The sequence below is a fragment of the Ursus arctos genome, unplaced genomic scaffold (genome assembly GCF_023065955.2).
Source record: "Ursus arctos isolate Adak ecotype North America unplaced genomic scaffold, UrsArc2.0 scaffold_4, whole genome shotgun sequence".
NCBI lineage: Eukaryota > Metazoa > Chordata > Mammalia > Carnivora > Ursidae > Ursus > Ursus arctos.
Window position 1 is genome coordinate 33316978 of NW_026623056.1, and position 20953 is coordinate 33337930.

The 20953-nt window shown below is 42.5% G+C and overlaps 1 protein-coding gene across 1 annotated transcript in view; it reads left to right on the top strand.

Annotated features, from left to right (window-relative positions):
- The window catches only part of CD80 (CD80 molecule), a 23483-nt gene continuing 2530 nt past the window's right edge, over positions 1-20953 (top strand). Inside the window, exons 1-6 of the mRNA XM_026493964.4 lie at positions 1-252; positions 1229-1535; positions 8335-8652; positions 13204-13485; positions 18662-18769; positions 19981-20096. Of these exons, the coding sequence (XP_026349749.2) occupies positions 1436-1535; positions 8335-8652; positions 13204-13485; positions 18662-18769; positions 19981-20081 (909 nt within the window). The 5' untranslated portion in view covers positions 1-252; positions 1229-1435 and the 3' untranslated portion in view covers positions 20082-20096. The remainder of the gene's footprint in view (positions 253-1228; positions 1536-8334; positions 8653-13203; positions 13486-18661; positions 18770-19980; positions 20097-20953) is intronic.

The window sequence follows — 20953 nt, forward strand, 5'->3', positions numbered from 1 at the left end:
TCCCCTGCGTTGACTTAAATACTTCTGGTGAAGTACATAAGATAGATCTTCTAGTGAGTAAAAGGAAGTTGGAAGGGGGATTGCCACCTCTGGTATATCACCCAAAGAAAAACTGAGCAACTTGTCATTATTTTGGAGACGGCAAGAAAAGAACATCTCAGAACTGGGACCTCATCCTTCAGTTTTTGTTTTGTTTTGTTTTGTTTTGTTTTGTTTAACACAAGAAAAAAAAGAGGAATTGTTCTTCAGCAAGTAAGTACACTTACTATTATCTGAATATGGGATAGCTCGGTAGGAATAGTTACCAACAACCCGACTGCCTTTTAAACAAACATACTATCACTCCTATCTCCAAGATGCATACTTACTGCCGAAGGAGACTGCCTGGGTTCTCGGTCCCGTGGGAGGTTGAGGTTACCCAGAATGGCTGGTGGGTCATCAATAGAGTTATGGCTCATAAAATTCTGGTGAAGAATCCTGGTTAAAATGGAGTGCAGCTAATAAAACTGTCAAGTGTGGCTGGAAAATGAGCTCTGGGGTGATTCCCAAAGAGGGGTCCCAAACGTCTTCTGAGTAGCATTGGACTATGTCTGTGGTGGCAAGCTCAGAAGATCATACTGGAGCACAGCATTCATTTTCAGTTCTAAATTTTGATAAATTTACTGCCAAAAAAATCAGCTTCTTCCCATGGTAATGCATAATATAATTAAGGAATTTTTGTAGTACGTCTTTTCCCTTTTTACTAACAGAATTTTTGTTGATTTAGAACCTCTGCCGGTTTAAGACATGTTCCCTGTGTAGGGTGTTTAAGAATGGAGATACTTTTTTATGTTAATGTATTGAGAAGGAAGTAGTTTCATAACTTAAGTCCTGCCATGGATAAAATATGACCTCACTGGTGCTCTGTGATGTGTTTTCAAGAGGATTTGAATTTTGGCCAACTGATATTGAGGGTCCTTATAGTTCTCTGTGCTTTTACCGAAGTCTTACTGTCCCCATTAATCAGAACCATTCCATGGGAGAGCTGTGGTTCATTTTGGGAACATGTACAAGGCAAGATCACCTCCTCGGAGTTCCCCCAACCTTTGCTTTACCCTTGAGATTGTGTGGTTTAGACATTGCTCAGATTAAGGTTCCCGACTCATTTCAGGCAGGCAACTAGGGAGTTTTATGACCCATACTAGGCCAACCTTCCTTCCTCGGTGACTTTAATCTTTTTCCTTTTCAGGTTGTGAAAATAAATCCACAATTTTTTACATTCAGGAGTTTGGAGACCCAGGTACACCCTCCACAGTGTTTTTGCAAACATCACAGGAGAACCCTCTGTGTGAGGCAACCAAATTGTCTTCTGCTCCTGCCTGGTGCTTGCTGGGTGGGACCCAGGTCTCCCTTGGTTTGAAATTGTTTTCGCTCTCTACCCTAAGCAGCAGAAGCCATGGATCACCCAGAGAAGTGGAGACCACCACTACTCAAACACCCATATCTCAAGCTCTGTCAGCTCTTGATGCTAGCTTGTCTTTTTTACTTCTGTTCAGGTAAGGAACTCTCAGGAACTTGACTGAGTTTTGCTGCTTCAAGGTTTAAGAGGTGGGGTTTTTCTGTGCTACTCCCTTCTGTCACCCAGCAAGCTGACACTCAAGGGCTGGATTTGGGGGGCTGTTGAGAAGAGTGGGGCTCATCCTGTTGAAGAATGGTTCTGACTTTATTTTTAAAGTCAAAACAAAAGATCTTTCTGCTGCACAGCATACCACCTGGTGTCCCCAAAGTAAAGAGAAGGCTTTGGCTTCAGCATGGTCTGCCAGTTTGCAAAGAGCCCAATGTCAAAGGCCCTTGTCTTAAGAGCTGCTTACTTAAAGCATGTCTGCACTGCAGGCATCAACCAGAATGTCTAAGTGTGAGGGAGGGAGGAGGAGGGACAGGAGAGGAGTTTGGGCGCACGGATCACTCGCCTGCAGTGGTGGTAGGCGTGCATTTCTGTCCTGGGCTGGAAAATGTGCTATTTTACATGGTTGCTGAACCAAGAGAACTGCGACCTAAGTTTCACAATGTATGCATCAGATATTGTATATATTTGACAATTCTATGACACTTACAACAGTTATAATTTTCTTCTAGGAAGCTGGGGGAGCACTCCCTAATGAGTCTTCTGGGGGAGTCTAAAGAGTTTAAAAATGTTTAGAAGGAAATATATACAGGCTTCCTAGAAATATGTGGGGGGGGGAACCAGTGAAAAAGAGAAAGAAAATAGAAAATTAAAACCAGGGTTTTAGCAATTATAATTGGTGTAATTGCTCTGGTATACCAGGGAAGTTAGAGGCAAGCAGAAGGAGATGATCTTTGAGCTAAAGAAAAATATTTAAGAAAGCACTTTATCCCACAGCTCCGTTCAGATTTTACTGTTGCCGTACTGGGTCCACAAACAAATCCCTGAGCGTCTTACGTGTGAACACCTGTTATGTACTCACAACTGAACCTGGGATTCCTGCCCTCTAAGAGATCTGAGTGTGTTAGTTGAAGACGGCAAAACTAACCCCCAAGCTAGTGAAGAGCAGAGACATGCCTGGTCCTGATCGTAAGAGCCCGAGGCCTGGGCAAGGTGCGACCAGGGCGGGCTGGGGCCGCTGGGCAGGCTTTATGGCGGAGGCCGTGATGGCGGGAGAATTCTGGGTGGGGCCCCAGTGCAAAGTCACAAAGGTAAGGATGAGTCTGGCACAAGTGTTCTTTCTTTTGTGTACTCACCTATTAATTCAACAAATATTGAGCATCTCCTCTGTATAGGATACTTTTCTTGGTCCTGGGGACAAGTTGTGAGCAAGATTGACATGGCTTTTGCCTTCATGAAATTTACGGTCATTAGGACGAATGTGAAAATCAATCAAAGAATCCCTCAAATGAATGCACGAACGGCAAACACTGTCTTTCTCCGCCAGAGGGGAGAGTGGTTAAGAGTGAGCTGGGTGAAGGAGGAAGAGCAGCATGTGAAAGGAACAGAGGAGCAAGGAAGTGGAGACAGGGGTGTTGGGGCAGGTGGAGGCAGGGACCAGACTCCATGGTCAGGAATCCGCATGTTATTTGGAGGGACTGGGAAGCCACGGAAGGGTTTTAAGGAGTGACGTGGTCTGTACCAATCACCTGGGGGCCTTGTCCAAAGCAGTTTCTAGCACAAGGAATTTTCAGGGCAGTGAAAAGACTCCATATGATACTAAGGGTGGACACGTGTCATTTTACGTTTGTGAAAACCCATTAAATGTGTAGTGTCAAGAATGATCCCTAAGGGAAACTGCAGACTTTGGGTGGTAATGAGATGTTAATGTAGGTTCGTGGACTGTCACAGATGTACCCTCTGGCTTAGGATGTTGATGGTAGGGGAGGCTGTGTGCGTGGAGGGGATGGAGTATATGGGAACTCTCTGTACTTTCCATTCATTTTGCTGTGAACCTAAAATGCTCTAAAATAAAGTCTGTATATTTTTTGAAAAATACAGTTTCTGCTGAGGTGGGCCTGGGAGGGGCCTAAGATTCTGCATTTCTAACAAGCACTCAGGTGGTGCCGATGCTGTTGGGTCACAGAACTTTGGTTTGGGTAGTAAAGCTCTGAACTGACATTTTAAAGAAGTGGTGTTGCTAACGCATAAAGAACGGCTTGTAGGGCTGCCAGGGATGGGGTAAACCTGTCAGGAGGCTATGTCGGGGAGCTCTGAAGAAGAGACTGGAGTGGGGGGAGATTGGAGAGCGTGTGTGGTGTAGTATCGGGGAGCAGTTGCCAGCCCCGGCATAGCTGGGAGCTGCGGATGGCCTGCGGGAGGCAAGGCTGGGTGAGATCACGGAGGCCTTGGCTTCAGGGAAAGGGATTTGTCACACACCCTCCACTCCCGGTCCGGGCCAGGAAGCTGTGCTATCACCCACTCCCCACCCCCATCCCCAGCCTGGCCATTGCTGCCCCTGACAGGGGCCACTTTGTCCCGAAAAGGGAGGGGCTGGCTGAACTTCTCTCCACTTTGGGTTGGGTCTGTGGAGGCAAAAACACTGGACTCCTGGGCTCCAGAGCCTGGCAGTTATAAGGCAGAGGGTCTAACAGGGTCTCTCAGAGGCGCCGACACAGGCAGCTTTTTCTTAGAGGTGGGGTGTTTTCAGGGAAGCGCAGCTCCAAGTGGTGGGGAGAGGCCTTTGGTAGGAGTAGGCCAAGGACCCGGGAAAGGTGTCGCCTGTAAGTCTATGGCTTGAGGAAGACTGAGCCAAAGGGAAAAGAAAGCCCTCGGAGTGCCACAGAGACTCTTCCCGTTGTCATGTACTATCTGAATGCTGCTGGCCAAGGGCTCCTATGAGCCGCGGTTCTTGCTGTGACAACCCTGATATTCAAAGTCCCTGAGCTTTTTAAAGATAGAAGTACCATTTGGAGTTGCAAAGGATCAGATTTATACAGAGCCTATAGGCTGGGTCTCAAGAGGAGATAAAGTCAGGAACGATGCAAAAATCAAGGTGACATGTCTCAAATCTGTCAGCTGCTGGAGAGCAGATACATATCCTCCTTGTGTTCCCAGCACCAAGCCCAAGGCCGACACAAGCCCTAGGGTGCTGGTTCACCTCATGAAGAGTGCTTACCACAGTCCCAAAGGGTCACTTCCATTGGAAGGATATACACAGACCATTAACAGTAAATCTTGAGATGGTGGGATTATAGACGACTTTTATGCTTTTCTGTATTTACCATTCTTTCTATAAATTTAACACGTGTCTCCTTTAGAGTCAGGGAACACTTTTATTTATTTATTTAATACTTATAGTATTTTTTAAAAGATATTTATTTGAGAGAGAGAGAGTGTGCACGACAGAGAGCACATGCGGGGGGGAGGGGTCAGAGGGAGAAGCAGACTCCCCGCTGAGCAGGGAGCCCGATGCGGGGAGATCCCAGGACCCTGAGATCATGACCTGAGCCGAAGGCAGAGGCTTAACTGACTGAGACACCCAGGCGTCCCGAGAACACTTATTTAGAAAGCACACTAAGTCCCAGAGAGATAACATACATCACAGCACAGAGGGACTTAAGCTGTTCTGCCCAGCTCTGGATACTTGGCTCAGTCCAGCTGTCAGCCAGTTACCACGGTGGTTCTGGCCTGTCCTGGGTGTGATTCAGCAAATCACATGCTATGAATGACAGGAATGGCCCCATTTAAAACTCTGTATAGCGTTTTACAGTTAACTAAGCACTTTTACATTTGGGCACCATACAATCCCCGTGATAATTACGTGAACTATTAGGGGAGAAAATATTATGCCCATTTTGCAGAAATTCCCAAGGAGCCAACTCGTTCAAGGTTATGATTCTAGTGTGCAGCAGATGGAGTCAGATCTCATCACCTAATGCTTAGCCATGCATTCAGCAAATATTTATTGAGCACCTACTATGGGCCAGTCCCTGTTCTAGATTCTGCAGATACAGCAATGAACTAAACAGAGAAAGCCCCTGCTCTCGTAGTCTCAAAAGTAAGTACTGCTTGAGACAAGCTTGAAGAGAAATAAGACCGGGCAAGGGACTGAGGAGCAGCAGGGTGGATGAGAGGAGGGTGCTGGTGAGGGAGTCGGAGAAGGGCTCTCTGACAAAGGGGGACCAGAGCAGAAACCCGAGGGAAGCTAGGAGCTGGGCTGCGAGGATGTCTGGGGAAGGCGCCGGCACCTGGCACGTGCCGAGGACTGCAGAGGCATCTCACGTGCGCCACCTCACAGAATCCTCGTGCCCGCTCCGTTAGGTAGGTGTTGTTCTGCCCATCTGTAAAACGGTGAAGCAAGGTCAAAATTCAACTAGGTTTTAGGCGGTCATGCTCAGAATTCTGGGACCTGACTCTCCCCTCCAAAGCCGCTGAAGCAGACAAAACAACCTCAGAGACTTTTCATTTGTCTGCATGCAGCAGGCCCGAGTATGGAAGCTGGGTCCTGGTGGAATTTCCAAATTGCTCAGAAGATTTTTGGTTCCTCTTTTCAGTCTGGTTCTTCTTCAGCATGAGTGTGTGGTGAGAGGATTTCACATAGGAACATTAAGGATCCCATTGATGGTTACTGACCTTTAGAGGGACACCCACACTTCTCCTCAGATGGCTGGACAAAAACTCCTTAAGAGTCATCATTGAAAGTAGCTCGTTTTCAGTTCAGATTCCTCTTTTGCTAATGTCACCACATGTCAAACTCAGCTAGAAATCGTGGATTCTTTTCGGGTGGGAACAAACAGGTCATGGGGAAAGATCCTACTTGGAATCCAGATGAATGGGCTGCTTTCTGTCATGGTATCTGTCTGGCCCACAGCAAGGCCAGAGTCCTGAGTGCCTGACAAAACCCCTGAGTGCAATGGAAGGACCAGAGGGTAGAAGTTGGGAGCAAGAGTCGGGAAAGAGAGAAAAGGAAAGTCTTACAGAAGACTTGCTATGTAATAGGGACTTTTCCATGTATATCATTTAATTGAATTTAATTTTACAATGATACTGGGAGGTAGGTATCATACCCTTTTTACAGATGAGGAAATGGATTTATTAGCAAGTGGCTGACCTGGGACTAGAATCCAAGTCAATAGGAATCCGTAGTTCATGGTCCTTATACCTGTCAGTTTGCTTCTGCTGTATCTTTCTAAAGAGAGCTCAGGTTATTTAGCTATTATATGCTCCCCTCAAGTATATCTTTTCATTTCTTCCTCCTTTTCCAGATATGTTCCTTAAAGCTGGGGTTGGCATTGTTCAGCACAATTGCCGAAAGGGGTGCCTTAGATCATTCTGAGTTACTTCACCCTGCTATGAAGATACCTGCTGTCACAAAACTCACTTCCTAATGCTGTGGGTGGCCCACATCCAGTCTGCTGAAGGCCTGAAGAGTGGCTGTTGAGATGGAGAGGCGCTAGTGCTCCATGATCCTGCTGTCTGAGCAGAGAAAGGGACTGGAAACTCGATCCCTAGATAGGGACCGCTGCAGGGGAGGCTGTGTGGCTCTGGGAGATACAGGGCATGATAGCGTTGGGTGGGGGAGGCGGTGGCTAGTTGTGAAAGAGCTTGGGCTTGGGAGATCTGCTTGTAGGTCAAGCCCAACATGGGAAGAATGACCCAAAAAATCAGAAAACACAGGCTGACAGGGGAGTTTGGTGCTACTGATAAATGCTTAGACGCTAACAAAAAGATGGAGCTTGGATACTGAAATGTTGGTAATCCTGGAATACACTGATGGGGAAATGGGCAGAATGTTTTAAATGGGGACCCTCTTATAGAGCAGCTGTTTCATGGATTGCAGATAGCTGAACAAGATAAGGACCCTAAATGATCGCTGAAGAGAAATAGTCTGGAAGTGTGAACTACACCTTGTTTGGTGGGGATGAGGGGAGTCAATTCAGCCTGAAGTTATGAGGTCAGTCCAGGCCTGGAAAGGAAAGGACTCTGTTTCTCAAAGCAAAAGAGCCTAAGAGTGGGGTTTGGCCGGGGTGTGGGCAGGGTTGGCCTACTTATCCTGTAACTGGGGCCTAAAGTTGGGGAAACCAGTAAACAAGGAGAGTGGCTTGAAAGGTCTGCACCAGAAAGTGTAGAGCTGGGACAGCTTCCTCATCTATAAATAAGAACACCAAAATGAACGAACATGGAAGTCTCTTCAAGATCTCACATTCCGATGACTTCCATATCCCCATCAGGCTGAGTATATTGCCTACCCATGGTTGGCATTCATATGCTAGGTCTCCGAAAGTCCTCCTTCTTCTGGAACTAGTGGACCTTCTTCCTCAAATTGAAAAAAAAAATGTGGTATATACATACAATGGAATATTATTATCATTATCTTATTATTCCTTAAAAAGGAAGGACATTCTCGCACATGCTAAAACATGGATGAACCTTGAGGACACTATGCTAAGTGAAATAAGCCATTCATAAGAAGAAAACACTCTGTGATTCCAGTTATGTGCGGTATCTAAAGTAGTCAGACTCATAGAAACAGAACATTGAGTGGTGGTTACCAAGGGGCTGGGGGGATAAAGAAAGGAGAGTTGTGTAACGTAAACAGAGCTCCGGATTTGCAAGATGAAAAGTGCTGGAGATCTGTTTCATAACAACATGAATATAAATAACACTACTGAACTGTACACTTAAAAATGGTTAAGATGGTATATTTTACATTTTTTAACCACAATAAAAAAAGGGAGAGAGAGAGAAACACTGGGGACCAAAATTACCAAGATCAAACTGAACTCTCTGATCACGCATAGTCACTAGATACAACACCCTGAGGTCTGTTATTGCCCGCTCGGAATTCCTGTTTCTGCAGGAGGCAATATTTAATAGATAGAAATTCTTTTCTGTTTGCCTCTCCTTAGGCATCATCCAGGTGAACAAGACGGTGAAAGAAGTAGCAGTACTATCCTGTGATTACAACATTTCCACTGAAGAACTGATGGAAGTTCGAATCTATTGGCAAAAGGATGATGAGATGGTGTTGGCCATCATGTCTGGGAAAGAGCAAGTGTGGTCCAAGTATGAGAATCGCACCTTCACTGACTTCACCAAGAACCTCTCCATTGTGATCCTGGCTCTGCGCCTGTCAGACAATGGCAGATACACCTGTATCGTTCAAAAGACTGAAAAGGGGTCTTACAAAGTGAAACACATGACTTCGGTGATGTTATTGGTCAGAGGTCAGTGGGATTTTTCTGATTTACTATAAGCTGGCAGACTCTTGATGCCCTTAAAGACATACTCCTATTGATTTAGTTGAAAATTTTACGGAAGAGGGATGTGTCTTCATTTAGGGTTAAGTAAGTCTGTAGTTTTACAATATTTACAATAAACCCTAATTGATTTCTCAAGACATCCTGGAAATATCTATTAGTGTGCGTTTCTTGCATTTTGACAACTCGAATATATGACAGTCATCCTGGGGCACTAGAATGACCTAAAGTGCCTTCTGAATCATAAGGGGACACACCTGATTTGATGTAGCTGAACTTGATCCAGTAATATATTCTTGTGAAAGTATATTGAAAGGTGTAAGAACAATGCAGGCAGAAATATTTTTCAAATAGTATTCGAATGCCTTACTATGGCTATTATACGATTTATATTTATTATTATGTTTGAAGCTCTCATCTAATGTGTATTCCTACAAAGTTAGACATTAGAGGACGGGCTGCATTATTTATGTAACAGGGAAGAAAATTAAATTCTAAATCAAAGCCATATTTATACATCTACTGTGAAGGCAAGCATTTCTTGGGTAGGAAGGAGTCTTGAATTTATCACAGGTGATAGTACTGAGGACACTAATAGAGCCTGAGCCCCTTGCTGAGAAATGATAGTCCTTGACCTTCCTCCCATACTTGAAATTCAGCCACATTTCTTTTTCTTTCTGGACACTTGGGTCTTTAGTGGAAACCGAACCTATTACTTAATAAGAGATAATCATTCACCTTGGTAACAGAGAGTGTAAGTGGATCCTTGGTGAATTCTTCCACTATTCTTCCCTGCTCTGTTCTCCAGCTATGCTGAATCTTTCACTTTAGCATCCAAATCACACCTAAAGCTTTGAAGGTAAGCCAGTTACATGGGATTACCTTAAACCTCCCTCTGTGTATTCCCTGCTCATGGAGAGAGCAATGATTATATGGTGGTGTGATTTTTGCCCACCTTCTCCAAAGTTCTGCACTGATTCCTAGAAATCCCACCATTATTGCTTCTCCTGCCAGTTTCAGCATTGTTCCCCCTACAAGATCTCTATTAAAAGTGAAAATGTGTTATCTGGGGGACGTGGCACCACAAACACATTAACCTGTCCTAGTTAATGACATAAGATATAGTCCGTCCTCTAACAGAATGCCCGAAGGGAAGTAGATGCAGGACTGTGTACATTCTGATAGAAAGATAAAGAATAGAACCCAAGAGGGAGAAGAGGCAGAGTTTCAGGAAAGGCAAGCCCTAGGAGCAGACCACAGCAGGAGAGCAGGGACAGCTCAAAAGGCAACACAAGAATGCTGGGGACCTCAAAAGGGCCGGGAGGGGGGAGGGCACCCAAGTCATATGAGTGAAGACAAAAAGGGAAACTTTTTATTTGACTCAAAATCAATCAATTCTGATTTTTCCATTTGCATCAGTTACAAGAGTGCTTCTCTTATGTTAAGGTTCCTATGAATCACTTGAGGATCTTGTTAAAATGCAGCTTCAGTTTCCGTAGGTGTGGGGCTGGATCTTCGATTCTGCACTAACAGATTACCAGGTGATGCCCATACGTCCGGCTGCTGAGGACCCAATTTGAGAAACTAGAAATTAAATAATCACTTCTTTGACTAGGATGACCCACTGTTCCATTTTGCCCAGGACCGAGAGGTTTCCTCAGACACCTGAGACTTTCCCAGGTTCGGCACTGAGCAAGTTCGTTTCTCTACATTTACCCAAGACTGCAAAAACGATATAATAACAACAGCACAGTATCTAAAAGTCTCCATTAACCAGCATTTGGGGAACTAGCTGTACTAGCTAACAGATAAACTAGGGTAACGGATGTTTACCTTTCTGACACATGTGTACCTCTTCCTTTGCTAATAAGATATTTTTACCCTACCCATTCAGAATGGTGAAAATGTGGGTTAATGCATTAAAACAAGATACAAAGGAGTAGTTCTTTGATGGTTCACAGTCTTGCAAGGCCTTAGGTGCTATTACTTGAGATGGATCACCTCACGGAAGGGCTAGGAGGGAGCTGAGGCTGTTCTAAGGCTAGCCAGACCTTGCAAAGATGGTTTCTAATATACAGAATATTTTCAATATTCTTGTGGTTAAGTATCTCTCAGAAAAGCAGAGCACAGAAATGAACATGAATCTTAATTTAGGATATGGGTTACTTGGATTTGTTATTGCAGGTTATAACACATAATACTGATGTAAGAAACAAAGGGAATATTTGTTGTTGTTTTTAAAATTTTAATTTGTGGGAGGCACCTGGGTGGCTCACTCGGTTAAGCGGCTGCCTTCGGCTTGGGTCATGGTCTCAGGGTCCTGGGATCAAGTCCTGCATCGGGCTCCCTGATCAGTGGGGAGTCTGTTTCTCCCTCCATCCCCCACCCCCAGCTCATGCTCTTTCTCACTATATTTCTCTCTCAAATAAATAAATAAAATCTTTTTAAAAAATGATTTTATTTTGTGGGCCTTGAACTCACAGCCCCGAGATCAGGAGTTGCACACTCCCCTGACTGAGCCAGCCAGGCGCCCTACAAAGGGAATATTCTTGATGTCAGCTACCATTGTAATGATTTGATCTTATGAGCTAAATTGCGGGAGTAGGAAATGTCAACTAAAAATGGCTCAGGAAAATGTCAAACTTAATTTAGAGACAGGGTTGATGCAAAAAAGATGACTTCACCTCCTACCAAATGCAAGTTTTTCCTTTTCCTGGCAGTTATAATCACTTGTCACAACTTCCCCTTTCTCTTATTATTCACAGTGCTACTGGGTGGTTTTGGAAGTTTTCACTGGGCAGCTTGATTTAAATGAGGGAACTCGTCTAAGAGAGTACAAGTTTAAGACCCACTTAAGTCCATCTATTAACAGATTTGCTATGTGTCAGGCCATGTGCTTCATGATTTATATAAATGATGTCATTTAATTCTTAGAACCCTGGAAGGCCAGTATTATTATCCCCATCTTACAGATGGGCAAACTAAAACTGAAAGTGACGAAGTAATTGGCCCCAGGGCTAAAAGGCAAAACTGGTTTTAAAACCTGCTGTTGGATCTTGGCCAGCCTGTGCCTCAAAGGAAATCTTTATTAATTATGTGTGTATGGTTCCCAAATGTTCTTGTAAAAAACCCCGACTTTCTCGAGAAGCACAAGCCTCATGACTGGCTTCAGCTTTGCTTCATACATCTTGTATTAAAAGAAAATCCAAGTGGTACAATGTGATTACACTACGATGCTTTCCAAATAAACTCTTAAAAACAAAACAAACCAAACAACCCACTGTCGATGACCATTATGCTATACTACGTCTCTCTGTGGGACTCCGAATTGTGAAAAGAAACCTAACTGTATGGGGTGAAGTATGCGGGGCTTGGTCCCCCACACTCAGGCTGAGAAGCATACATTTCTGTAGACGTAGGAAATAGGGAGAAAGTGGCCTAGGGAGATTCTCCTGTGTTCTCTGCAGTCATTTCACTGTGCTTTGCTTTGTATATACTTTCGTATCTTGTTGGGGGTCAAATATACAAATGCAAGAGTGCCTCAAGGATGTTGGAGGAATGCTAGGAAGGCCCCTCTGTCCTTGTGGTGCATATCAGAACAGCAAGGGAGTCAGTAAAGTAGAGCGGTTGAGATTACGGGCTCAGTATTATACAATTTGGACAGAGGTTTATCTTATTAAAGACTACTTTTGAAAATTCAGTAAGGGAATGCTAAAGAAAATTTAGAGTAGTGTTATATCAAGTGTGGGAAATGGAGAGACAACAAAGGTGAGATCATACAAGTAGATTTCCAAAAGTTACAGTCAGTGTGCTGGCTCTCTAGTTGGATGGTGGGTTCACAGGTGTCTTTTAGAGTATTAATTCATAAATAGATAAATATGAGAGCCACTTCATATACCTCAAATATTAGAAAGAAAGGGAAGAAAAGGAAGGCAGGAAAGGAAAGGAAAAGAAAAGCAGGCAAGGGAAGAAAAGAGAAGGTTCCGGTATCAGAAAAACTTGAATTCACATTCCAGTTTTGCCACTTACTCATGATTTTTCTCGACCTCAATTTGATTATTTATAAAATGGAAATCGTATTGGGTTAAATCAAATGAAACTGCTGATATTCGACCTTTCTTGACATACACCTGCCTCATAGGGTTGTTGTAAAGATGAAATGAGGTAGTGTGCAAGACCTCACAAACATTAAGAGCTCAGTAAATGTTGTCCATTATTTTTCTCTTCATCTCATACAAATTCAAAATACTATGTCAGTATTTATTCACATAGATCTACTTCTTTCTGTAAGTGTCCTCCTACCTCCATCAACAGTGCTGAAGAATTGATTTACCCAATTCAAACCAAAGTTGATCTTTGGATTATACATAACTATTGATGATTTATGGGAAGTTGCAAATTATATCTCATTTTATTATTCTTATTAAAGCTAGATAATTTATTTTTAAAAAAAACGTCACACTCCCCCACCACCTCAATACATAACGATATGTACTTATATCTTCGTTCTTTCTTCAGCCGACTTCCCTGTCCCTAGTATAACTGACCTTGGAAATCCATCCCGTAACATCAAAAGGATAATGTGTTCAACCTCTGGAGGTTTTCCAAAGCCTCACCTTTCCTGGTTGGAAAATAAAGAAGAATTAAATGCCATCAACACAACAGTTTCCCAAGATCCTGAAACCGAGCTCTACGCTATAAGCAGTGAACTGGATTTCAATATAACAAACAACCATAGCTTCGTGTGTCTTGTCAAGTATGGAGACTTAACAGTATCACAGATCTTCAACTGGCAAAAATGTAAGTAACATTGTTCTGGGGAGTTTCTTCTGTGTAAAATCTAAAAACAAAGTAACTCAGCCAGATCCACTTTAGAATTGTGTATATTGGCTTTGATAGTACTCCTTCTATTTTTAAACCCACAAGTGATAATGAAGTGATACTGTAACTTGGTAAGGTCGCTGTAAAGGTGTGAGCATAATGTTACTAGACCAATTTTATTTTCTTTAATAAACTTTCTAAAATTGAGGCATCCAGTAAGTGCTCTCAGCAAGTAGTCCTCTTAGGAAGTTATTGTAACAATATTGTTGATATGAAAGCACTAAGATTTGTCCTTCTTTGGACTTGCCCTTGGGACTTTGGTGCTTTCTTTTTTGGGCACCCCCTTCCCATTGTCCCATGGCATCAAATCATTGCCTTCTGTGGGTGAATGTGCCTTTTAAGAGCTACTGGTTCATTCACCATGAAGTCTGGTAAAGAAGGTGAATGACAAACTACTTGAGGATAATGCCTGAAAATAGAGGTCATTTTGCCCAGATACCATGACCTTCAAATACTTTACCCTTCAGCTGGTAAACTTACAGAATTTTCTGTCCCTAAGAGGTGAAATCATTTGAAAATGTAAAATGGAATAAATTGGGTTTATATAAATTTATGCATGTTAAACCCGTAATGGGTTATTACGGAACTCAGATACTTACAATAAGTGTCCAACTTGTATGGCTGATTGTATGGAAGACCACCAGGCCTCTCCTCCACCCCCAGGCCCACTCTTAACGATGCATTTTATGGCTGCATAGTAATAAACAATACACTGAATTTGACATGTAGTGGCACATGGATATATAGTATAATATAGAATGTATAGCATGTCTTCCTCTTATCTTTGCTTGTGGTAGAAGAGATATTTTAGATGCTGTAGTAGCTCATTCTAGTGAATGATTTACTCTAGATCTTTCCATCTTGAAGTGGACTCACTCATTATTCTCTTCGATAGGTAATGAGATAAAATTTCCTGGGAATATTAGTTCAAATGCAAACAAAATTTTGACATGTTTATTAACAGTCCAAATTCATTACTTTCAGTCATCTTTTATGTGTTCTAGAAATTTTATAAAAATGAGGTTTGAATCATATGGTTTATTAATTCAGCATTACTTTCCACTTTATTAATATATCATTATTTAATCAATTTTAGATTATTGTGACTAAGGTAGGGATTAGCACACAAAACAGTAATAGCATCTTCAATCATCTTATTTCGGATATTATATTTGGAATATGAGCGTATGTGATATTTTAGGACAGGAATTGGCAAATATTTTCAGAAAAGGGCCAGATAGTAAATATTTTAGTCTTTGAAGATCATATGATCATTGGCAACAACTCAGTTTTGCTGTTATAGCATGGAAGCTGCCATAAACAAGACATAAATTAAGGATACGGCTGTGTTCCAGCAAAATTTTATTTTAAAGAGAAGGCAGTAGGCCAGATTTGGCCTGTGTACTATAGTTTGCTAACTTACAGGAAACAAAATGTAGCCCATTCAAATAAAAGGAGGGAGCTCTTATTTAAAGCTGATTTAGACTGTTCAGCTTTAATCTTTTCCCTGATATGCCTTCTCTCAATTCTTCCCTCATGCTAAGGATGAACAGTATCCCTTTTCGGTCTAATGAAAAGTACTAGCTCTCAAAGTACATTTACAACAATTAGTGGAAAGATGATGACGTGTACAGGTTTATTCATTTCTTTGTTCATTCAATCTTTATTAAAGTAGTGATCGGACACCAAGCATCTTTCTAAGTACTAGTGCTGTCTTGATGTTTGGAGAGCTTTAGTATATAAATACTTCAAATCTATTAATTGAATAGCAGGCATCATTTTTTTTTTCATTTTTCTAGGGGTGAGGAGGGGCAGAGGGAGAAAAAGAGAGAGAATCTAAGGCAGCCTCCACACCCAGCACAGAGCCCGACACAGGGCTTGATCTCAGATCGCATGACCCTGAGATCATGACCTGAGCCGAAATCAAGACTCAGATGCTTAACTCACTGAGCCACCCAGGCACCCCTGAACTGCAGGCATCATTTAGAGTCTAAAGCAAATAATGCACTTGTGGGTGGTCAAGGGCTGATGTGTAAACAAACAAAAATTAAGTGTACAGTTCATAAAAATGTTACAAGTTAATGTGAGCAAGGCTTTACATAAATATTTAATATTTTTATAATTTATTTTATGTAAAAATATTTATGTAAAGCTTTATATAAATATATTTATGTAAAAACATTTGTATAGAGGCGTCTGGGTGGCTCAGTTAGTTAAGCGTTCAACTCTTGATTTCAGCTCAGGTCATGATCTCAGGGTCGAGAGATTGAGCCCCACATCGGGCTCCATGCTGCATGTGGAGTCTGCTTAAGATTCTCTCTCCCTCTTGCTCTGCCCCTCCCCCTGCTCACGCTCTCTCCCTCTCTCTCTAAAATAAATCAGTAAAATCTTTAAAAAATATATTTATCTAAAGCTTTATGTAAATACCCCCTCTAAAAAAAAAAACCAAATTTATCAATTAAACAGAATGGATCCATGATTCTTTTAGTCTGGGACTGCCAAATTGGTTAACCCTTGATATACTGGAAGGCACATATGTGTGTGGAAGGCGGTAAATCAGGGATTCCCACTCATGGGGTATCTAACAAGCTGTATGTGCCGATGCCCGTGCTTGACTCTGTAATTAGGATTCTGAGTCTGCTCTGTGGTGCATTACTAGGCTCCTACTTGGCATCACGACAGAGCGAGTGTGCTGCTACCAGTTCCTCCTTCTTTTTCTCAAACGTACATCCTCTTTCTAGGCTGAGTGAGGCTTGAGGATGGGTGAGGAGTGGCCTCGGAGAGGAAGCCAGCAGTGAGTCAGAACCTGTGGAACTTTTAGATTCCCAGGATAATAGCAAGAGCCTCCCTGTCGTTCTGGTCTGTAGAGGCCAATTCTGGTAATCACTCATCTTCATGCAATCCGGTATTTTAGAAGAAAAGAAAAGAAAAAAAAACCCCACCAACTTTCCACAGTCTTTAAGTGGTAGAGGCACTGAAGTCGAATGTGCATTTTAGAATGATCACTGTGGCAGAATGTGTAGGAATTATTAGAACCTAGGAAACCAGAGGCAAAAGGACAACTAGGTGGGAGAGAAGAAAAACCTGAACTAAGGGCAGCTGATGAGATTTTGGGAAAAGGAACCAACTGCAGAGGTATCCTGAATGCAGAATAAAAGTCCATGGGAACCTACTGGGAATTGAGCACAAAAAGAAGGCTTCACTCTTGTTTGGGTAACTGTGGTGTTGCTATTCACCGAAGTGGGAGAATACGGTTGGAAGATGTGCTTTGGAATGATAATAGGGAGTTTGGTCTAAATCAGGTGGAAATGCTGGCATCCAGCCATGTAGTTGGCAGCTGGAAAGTCAAATCTGGAGTTCAGGAACACAGGAGGACAACAGGTGTTGGTGAGGATGCAGAGAAAGGGGAACCCTCTTCTCTTGCACTATCGGTGGGAACGCAAACTGGTACAGCCACTCTGGAGAACAGTATGGAGGGTCCTCAAAAAGCTAAAAATAGAGCTACCCTATGATCTAGCAATTGCACTGCTAGGTATTTACCCAAAGGGTACAAAAATACACATTCTAAGGAGTACATGCATTCTGATGTTTATAGTAACATTATCAACAATAGCAAAACTATGGAAACAGCCTAAATGCCCATCCGTTGATATGTGAATAAAGATGTGGTGTGTATATACAGTGGAATACTACTCAGCCATCAAAAAGAATGAAATCTTGCCATTTGCAACAACGTGGATGGAACTAGAATATATTATGCTAAGTGAAATAAGTCTGAGAAAGACAAATACCACATGATTTCACTCAATGTGGAATTTAAGGAACAAAATGGATGAACATATGGGAGGGGGGAAAAAGAGAGAGAGAAGAAAAATCATGAGAGACCTAACTGTAGAGAACAAACTGAGGGTTGATGGAGGGAGGTGGGTGGGGGATGGGCTAGATGGGTGATGGGTATTAAGGAGGGCGTTTGTTATAATGAGCCCTGGGTGTTATATGTAAATGATAAACCACTGAACTCTACTCCTGAAACCAATGTTGAACTGTACGTCAACTAACTAGAATTTGAAAATAAACAAACAAATAACCCAGTAGTTTCTTTGTGACAATGCCTATGCAGTATTTAAAGTAAATCAATCTGTAATTAAATTTTGCATTTTAAATAAAATGTATGTGCTGTAAGGACAAAAAATGAGATCAGAAATATGATACACAAATTTAGAAATCAGATGGTATTTTAAACCTTGTGTGTGGATGAGAGAAAGGGAAAAGGCATGACACATCTAGAGAGAGAAAAATAAGGTATATCTGGAACATGAGGTCAACTAATTATTAATAATACATAGAAATATCAGCTATAAAAATGAGATATAAAGACTTTTTATTTTTTTAAAGATTTATTTATTTTTATTTTAGAAAGAGTGTGTGCATGAGCAGGGGGAGGGGCGGAGGGAGAGGGAGAGAGAATCTTCAAGCAGACTCCCCGCTGAGCACAGAGCCCCACGTGGGGCCCGACCCCAGGACCCCAAGATCGTGACCTGAGCCAAAACCAAGAGCCAGCTGCTTAACTGACGGAGCCACCCAGGAGCCCCAAGACAAGAATACTTTTAAAGTATCTCCTTAGAATCTTTTTTATGCCAACTTAATTCAGTAAATACAAAAGTTCAAAATTTCTTTTTCACATTTGATACCTGACATCTGGATATTAGTTGCCTGCAAATACGTGTCTGATCAAAGAGTTATGAAAGAAAAATGCTAGCAGCTGTTTAGTGGAGAGCTGAACAGAGAAAGAAGTGAAGGGATGCCTGGGTGACTCAGTCTGTTAAGCGTCTGCCTTCGGCTCAGGTCATGATCCCAGCGTCCTGGGATGGAGCACCACATCGGGCTCCCTGCTCAGCCGGAAGCCTGCTTCTTCCTCTCCCACTCCCCCTGCTGGTGTTCCCTCTCTCACTGCCTCTCTCTCTGTCAAATAAACAAATAAAATCTTTAAAAAAAAGAAGTGAAAAATACTCTCTACAGTTATGTAGACATGAGAAGTATAGAATCCTGCAGTTGCAAACACATTAGAGCTGACGCTATTCTTTTCCCTCCACAGTTGAGCCACCCCCTCTGGATAATCTGCTCCAGCTCTGGGTCATCCTAATCCTAGTAGTAATTGGGATTGTTGCGATCACTGCCTTTACAGGAAGCTGCATAGCCCACAGTAAGTTCTACCGTACAGTCATTCAGACCTCAATTCCTGGAAGCCCAAACTCTATCAGTATATGTCAGCATCTCTCCAAGGTTTTAGCCTAGGTTATAGTCTCTTCTCGTTTTATGGAAACTTGAGTGTTTCTATTCATTCACTGGACAGACATTTCTTGGACACCTCCCATGTGTCCAGTTCTCTACTAGGTACTGGAATTACAAACATGAGGAGTCACTGCCCTCAAGACACATTCTAGTTTAGTCCATTTATTTTTTTCCCCTAACTTTATATTTTCTTGGCGATGCTGAGGCTTGCTAACTAATTTGGAAACATTTCTGATGCAAAGTGATATTCTAATCTTTGATTTTCAAGTGGAAGAAAGTCAGAATGACAAGATTTGGAGTCAAGAATCACTTTCTTGCAGGAGGGTAAGATGCACTAATGACATTGAGAAATTACATGGCCACAAGTGATTTTACCAATTCTCAATTCCTTTGAATACATTTTTGGTTGAAAGATAAGGAGTGGTTGAGGAAAGAAGAGATATCTAGGATGTTTTTCCCTGTGGGTTTAAATTTTTGGCCTTATACATATGCTACCCTCCATCTTTGTAATTAAATGAAGAGGAACTGCTAGGCCAGAGCTGAGGTCATAGTCACCATGAAGGAGCACCAACCTTTCTTGGAGTAGAAATCATGTACATTGAGCAAAGAAAATTGGAAGACCAACATCTGGTGATTTTCCCCAAACTTCAGCACAAAAACTGTCAAAGCACAGGGAAGTCACTAAGACTCTTTGCAACCAACAACTCAATACACACGTAGGGTTAAGAGGTCTGGTGGGCTCAGGGATGTTTTTGATACAGACTGCCCAGCCTTACCCCTCTAGTTCAGGATCTCTTATTCTTCACACGACTGACGCTTGGGGCCAGATCCTTCTTTGTTTTAGGGTTCATTCAACGCACTGTAGTGTATTTAGCAGTGTCTCTAGGCTTTACTCACTATATGCCAGTAGCACCCCTGCCCCAGTTGTGACAACCAAAAATGTCTCTATTACATTATGAATGTCCCAGGGCAGGGGTGGGGAGGGGACCTGGGGTTAGAAATCTTCCTGGTTTAAGAACCACTGATCTAGTTCTGAGCCAGCGAAGGCTTCCTGAAACAGACAGGCACGATTTAGGAGAAACTCATCTATCTGAATCTTTATTGTTTGTGCTTGTCTTCAAGGGCTTGCTACAAGACGGAGACAGGGCAAGAGGAATGAGGAGGGCACGGGCATGGAGAAGATCTCCCCTATCCTCACAGGACCTGCCCAAGCATCCGTATGAGCAGGACACCCGGAGGTAGCTCCCCTAGCTCTTCTCTACCAGGTGGAACATATGAGATATACGGATCTCAGTACCAGATTTAGACTCTTTTACCTTCTACCTCACCTTCTCAAAAATCTAATTCAGGTTACTCTGAACAGACGGTTGCCATCTCTCCTTTCTCCCCACATATGACTTGCTTATTGTTACCCCCTTCTTTGCTGTGCCGTTCTGCCATGTTGAAATGTCCCCCTCTTGTCAGTCAACTCAGTGTCTTTCGTTATCTGTAAAATACCTTAAGTTCATCTTGATGTAATATTCCTGGCCTAGCTGCTTATTCTGATCACTCCTTTTTGCCTGTATCCCTCACAACCGATGGACGCGGATTAGGGTCACTTACTGGTCACTCTGCACCACCTCAGTAACATCCTCCTCATTGGTCTCTCTGCCTCTTACAGAGTCATCCTACTAACCCAGTTAACAGAGCCAAATTTTATTTAAAAAATCACTTCTCCATGTCATTTTCCCACTCAAAAACTCCGAAGAGGCCCCCCCCCAATGCCTATAGGAAAAGTTTCAAGACTTTTAACTTTCCACACTTCAATTGATCTCCTCAGTATAAACATTCTCAGTTCTTTGAACTGTCCTATACATAGCAGTTTCCAGAAGCTTCATGTGAACACATTAGATGTCAACAAATAGAGTCCAAGACTTTAGATATGGTCTAATTCTACATACAATGGGATAATTACTATCTGGGATCTGGAATGTTCTTTCTATTAAGAAAGCCTAACACAGCAGCAGCTTTTTGAGTCACACTATTAACGTACATCAATTTTTCTTAAACTACCCAGGCTTTTTCATGTAAGAGAAACATTAGAATCCAAGAGACT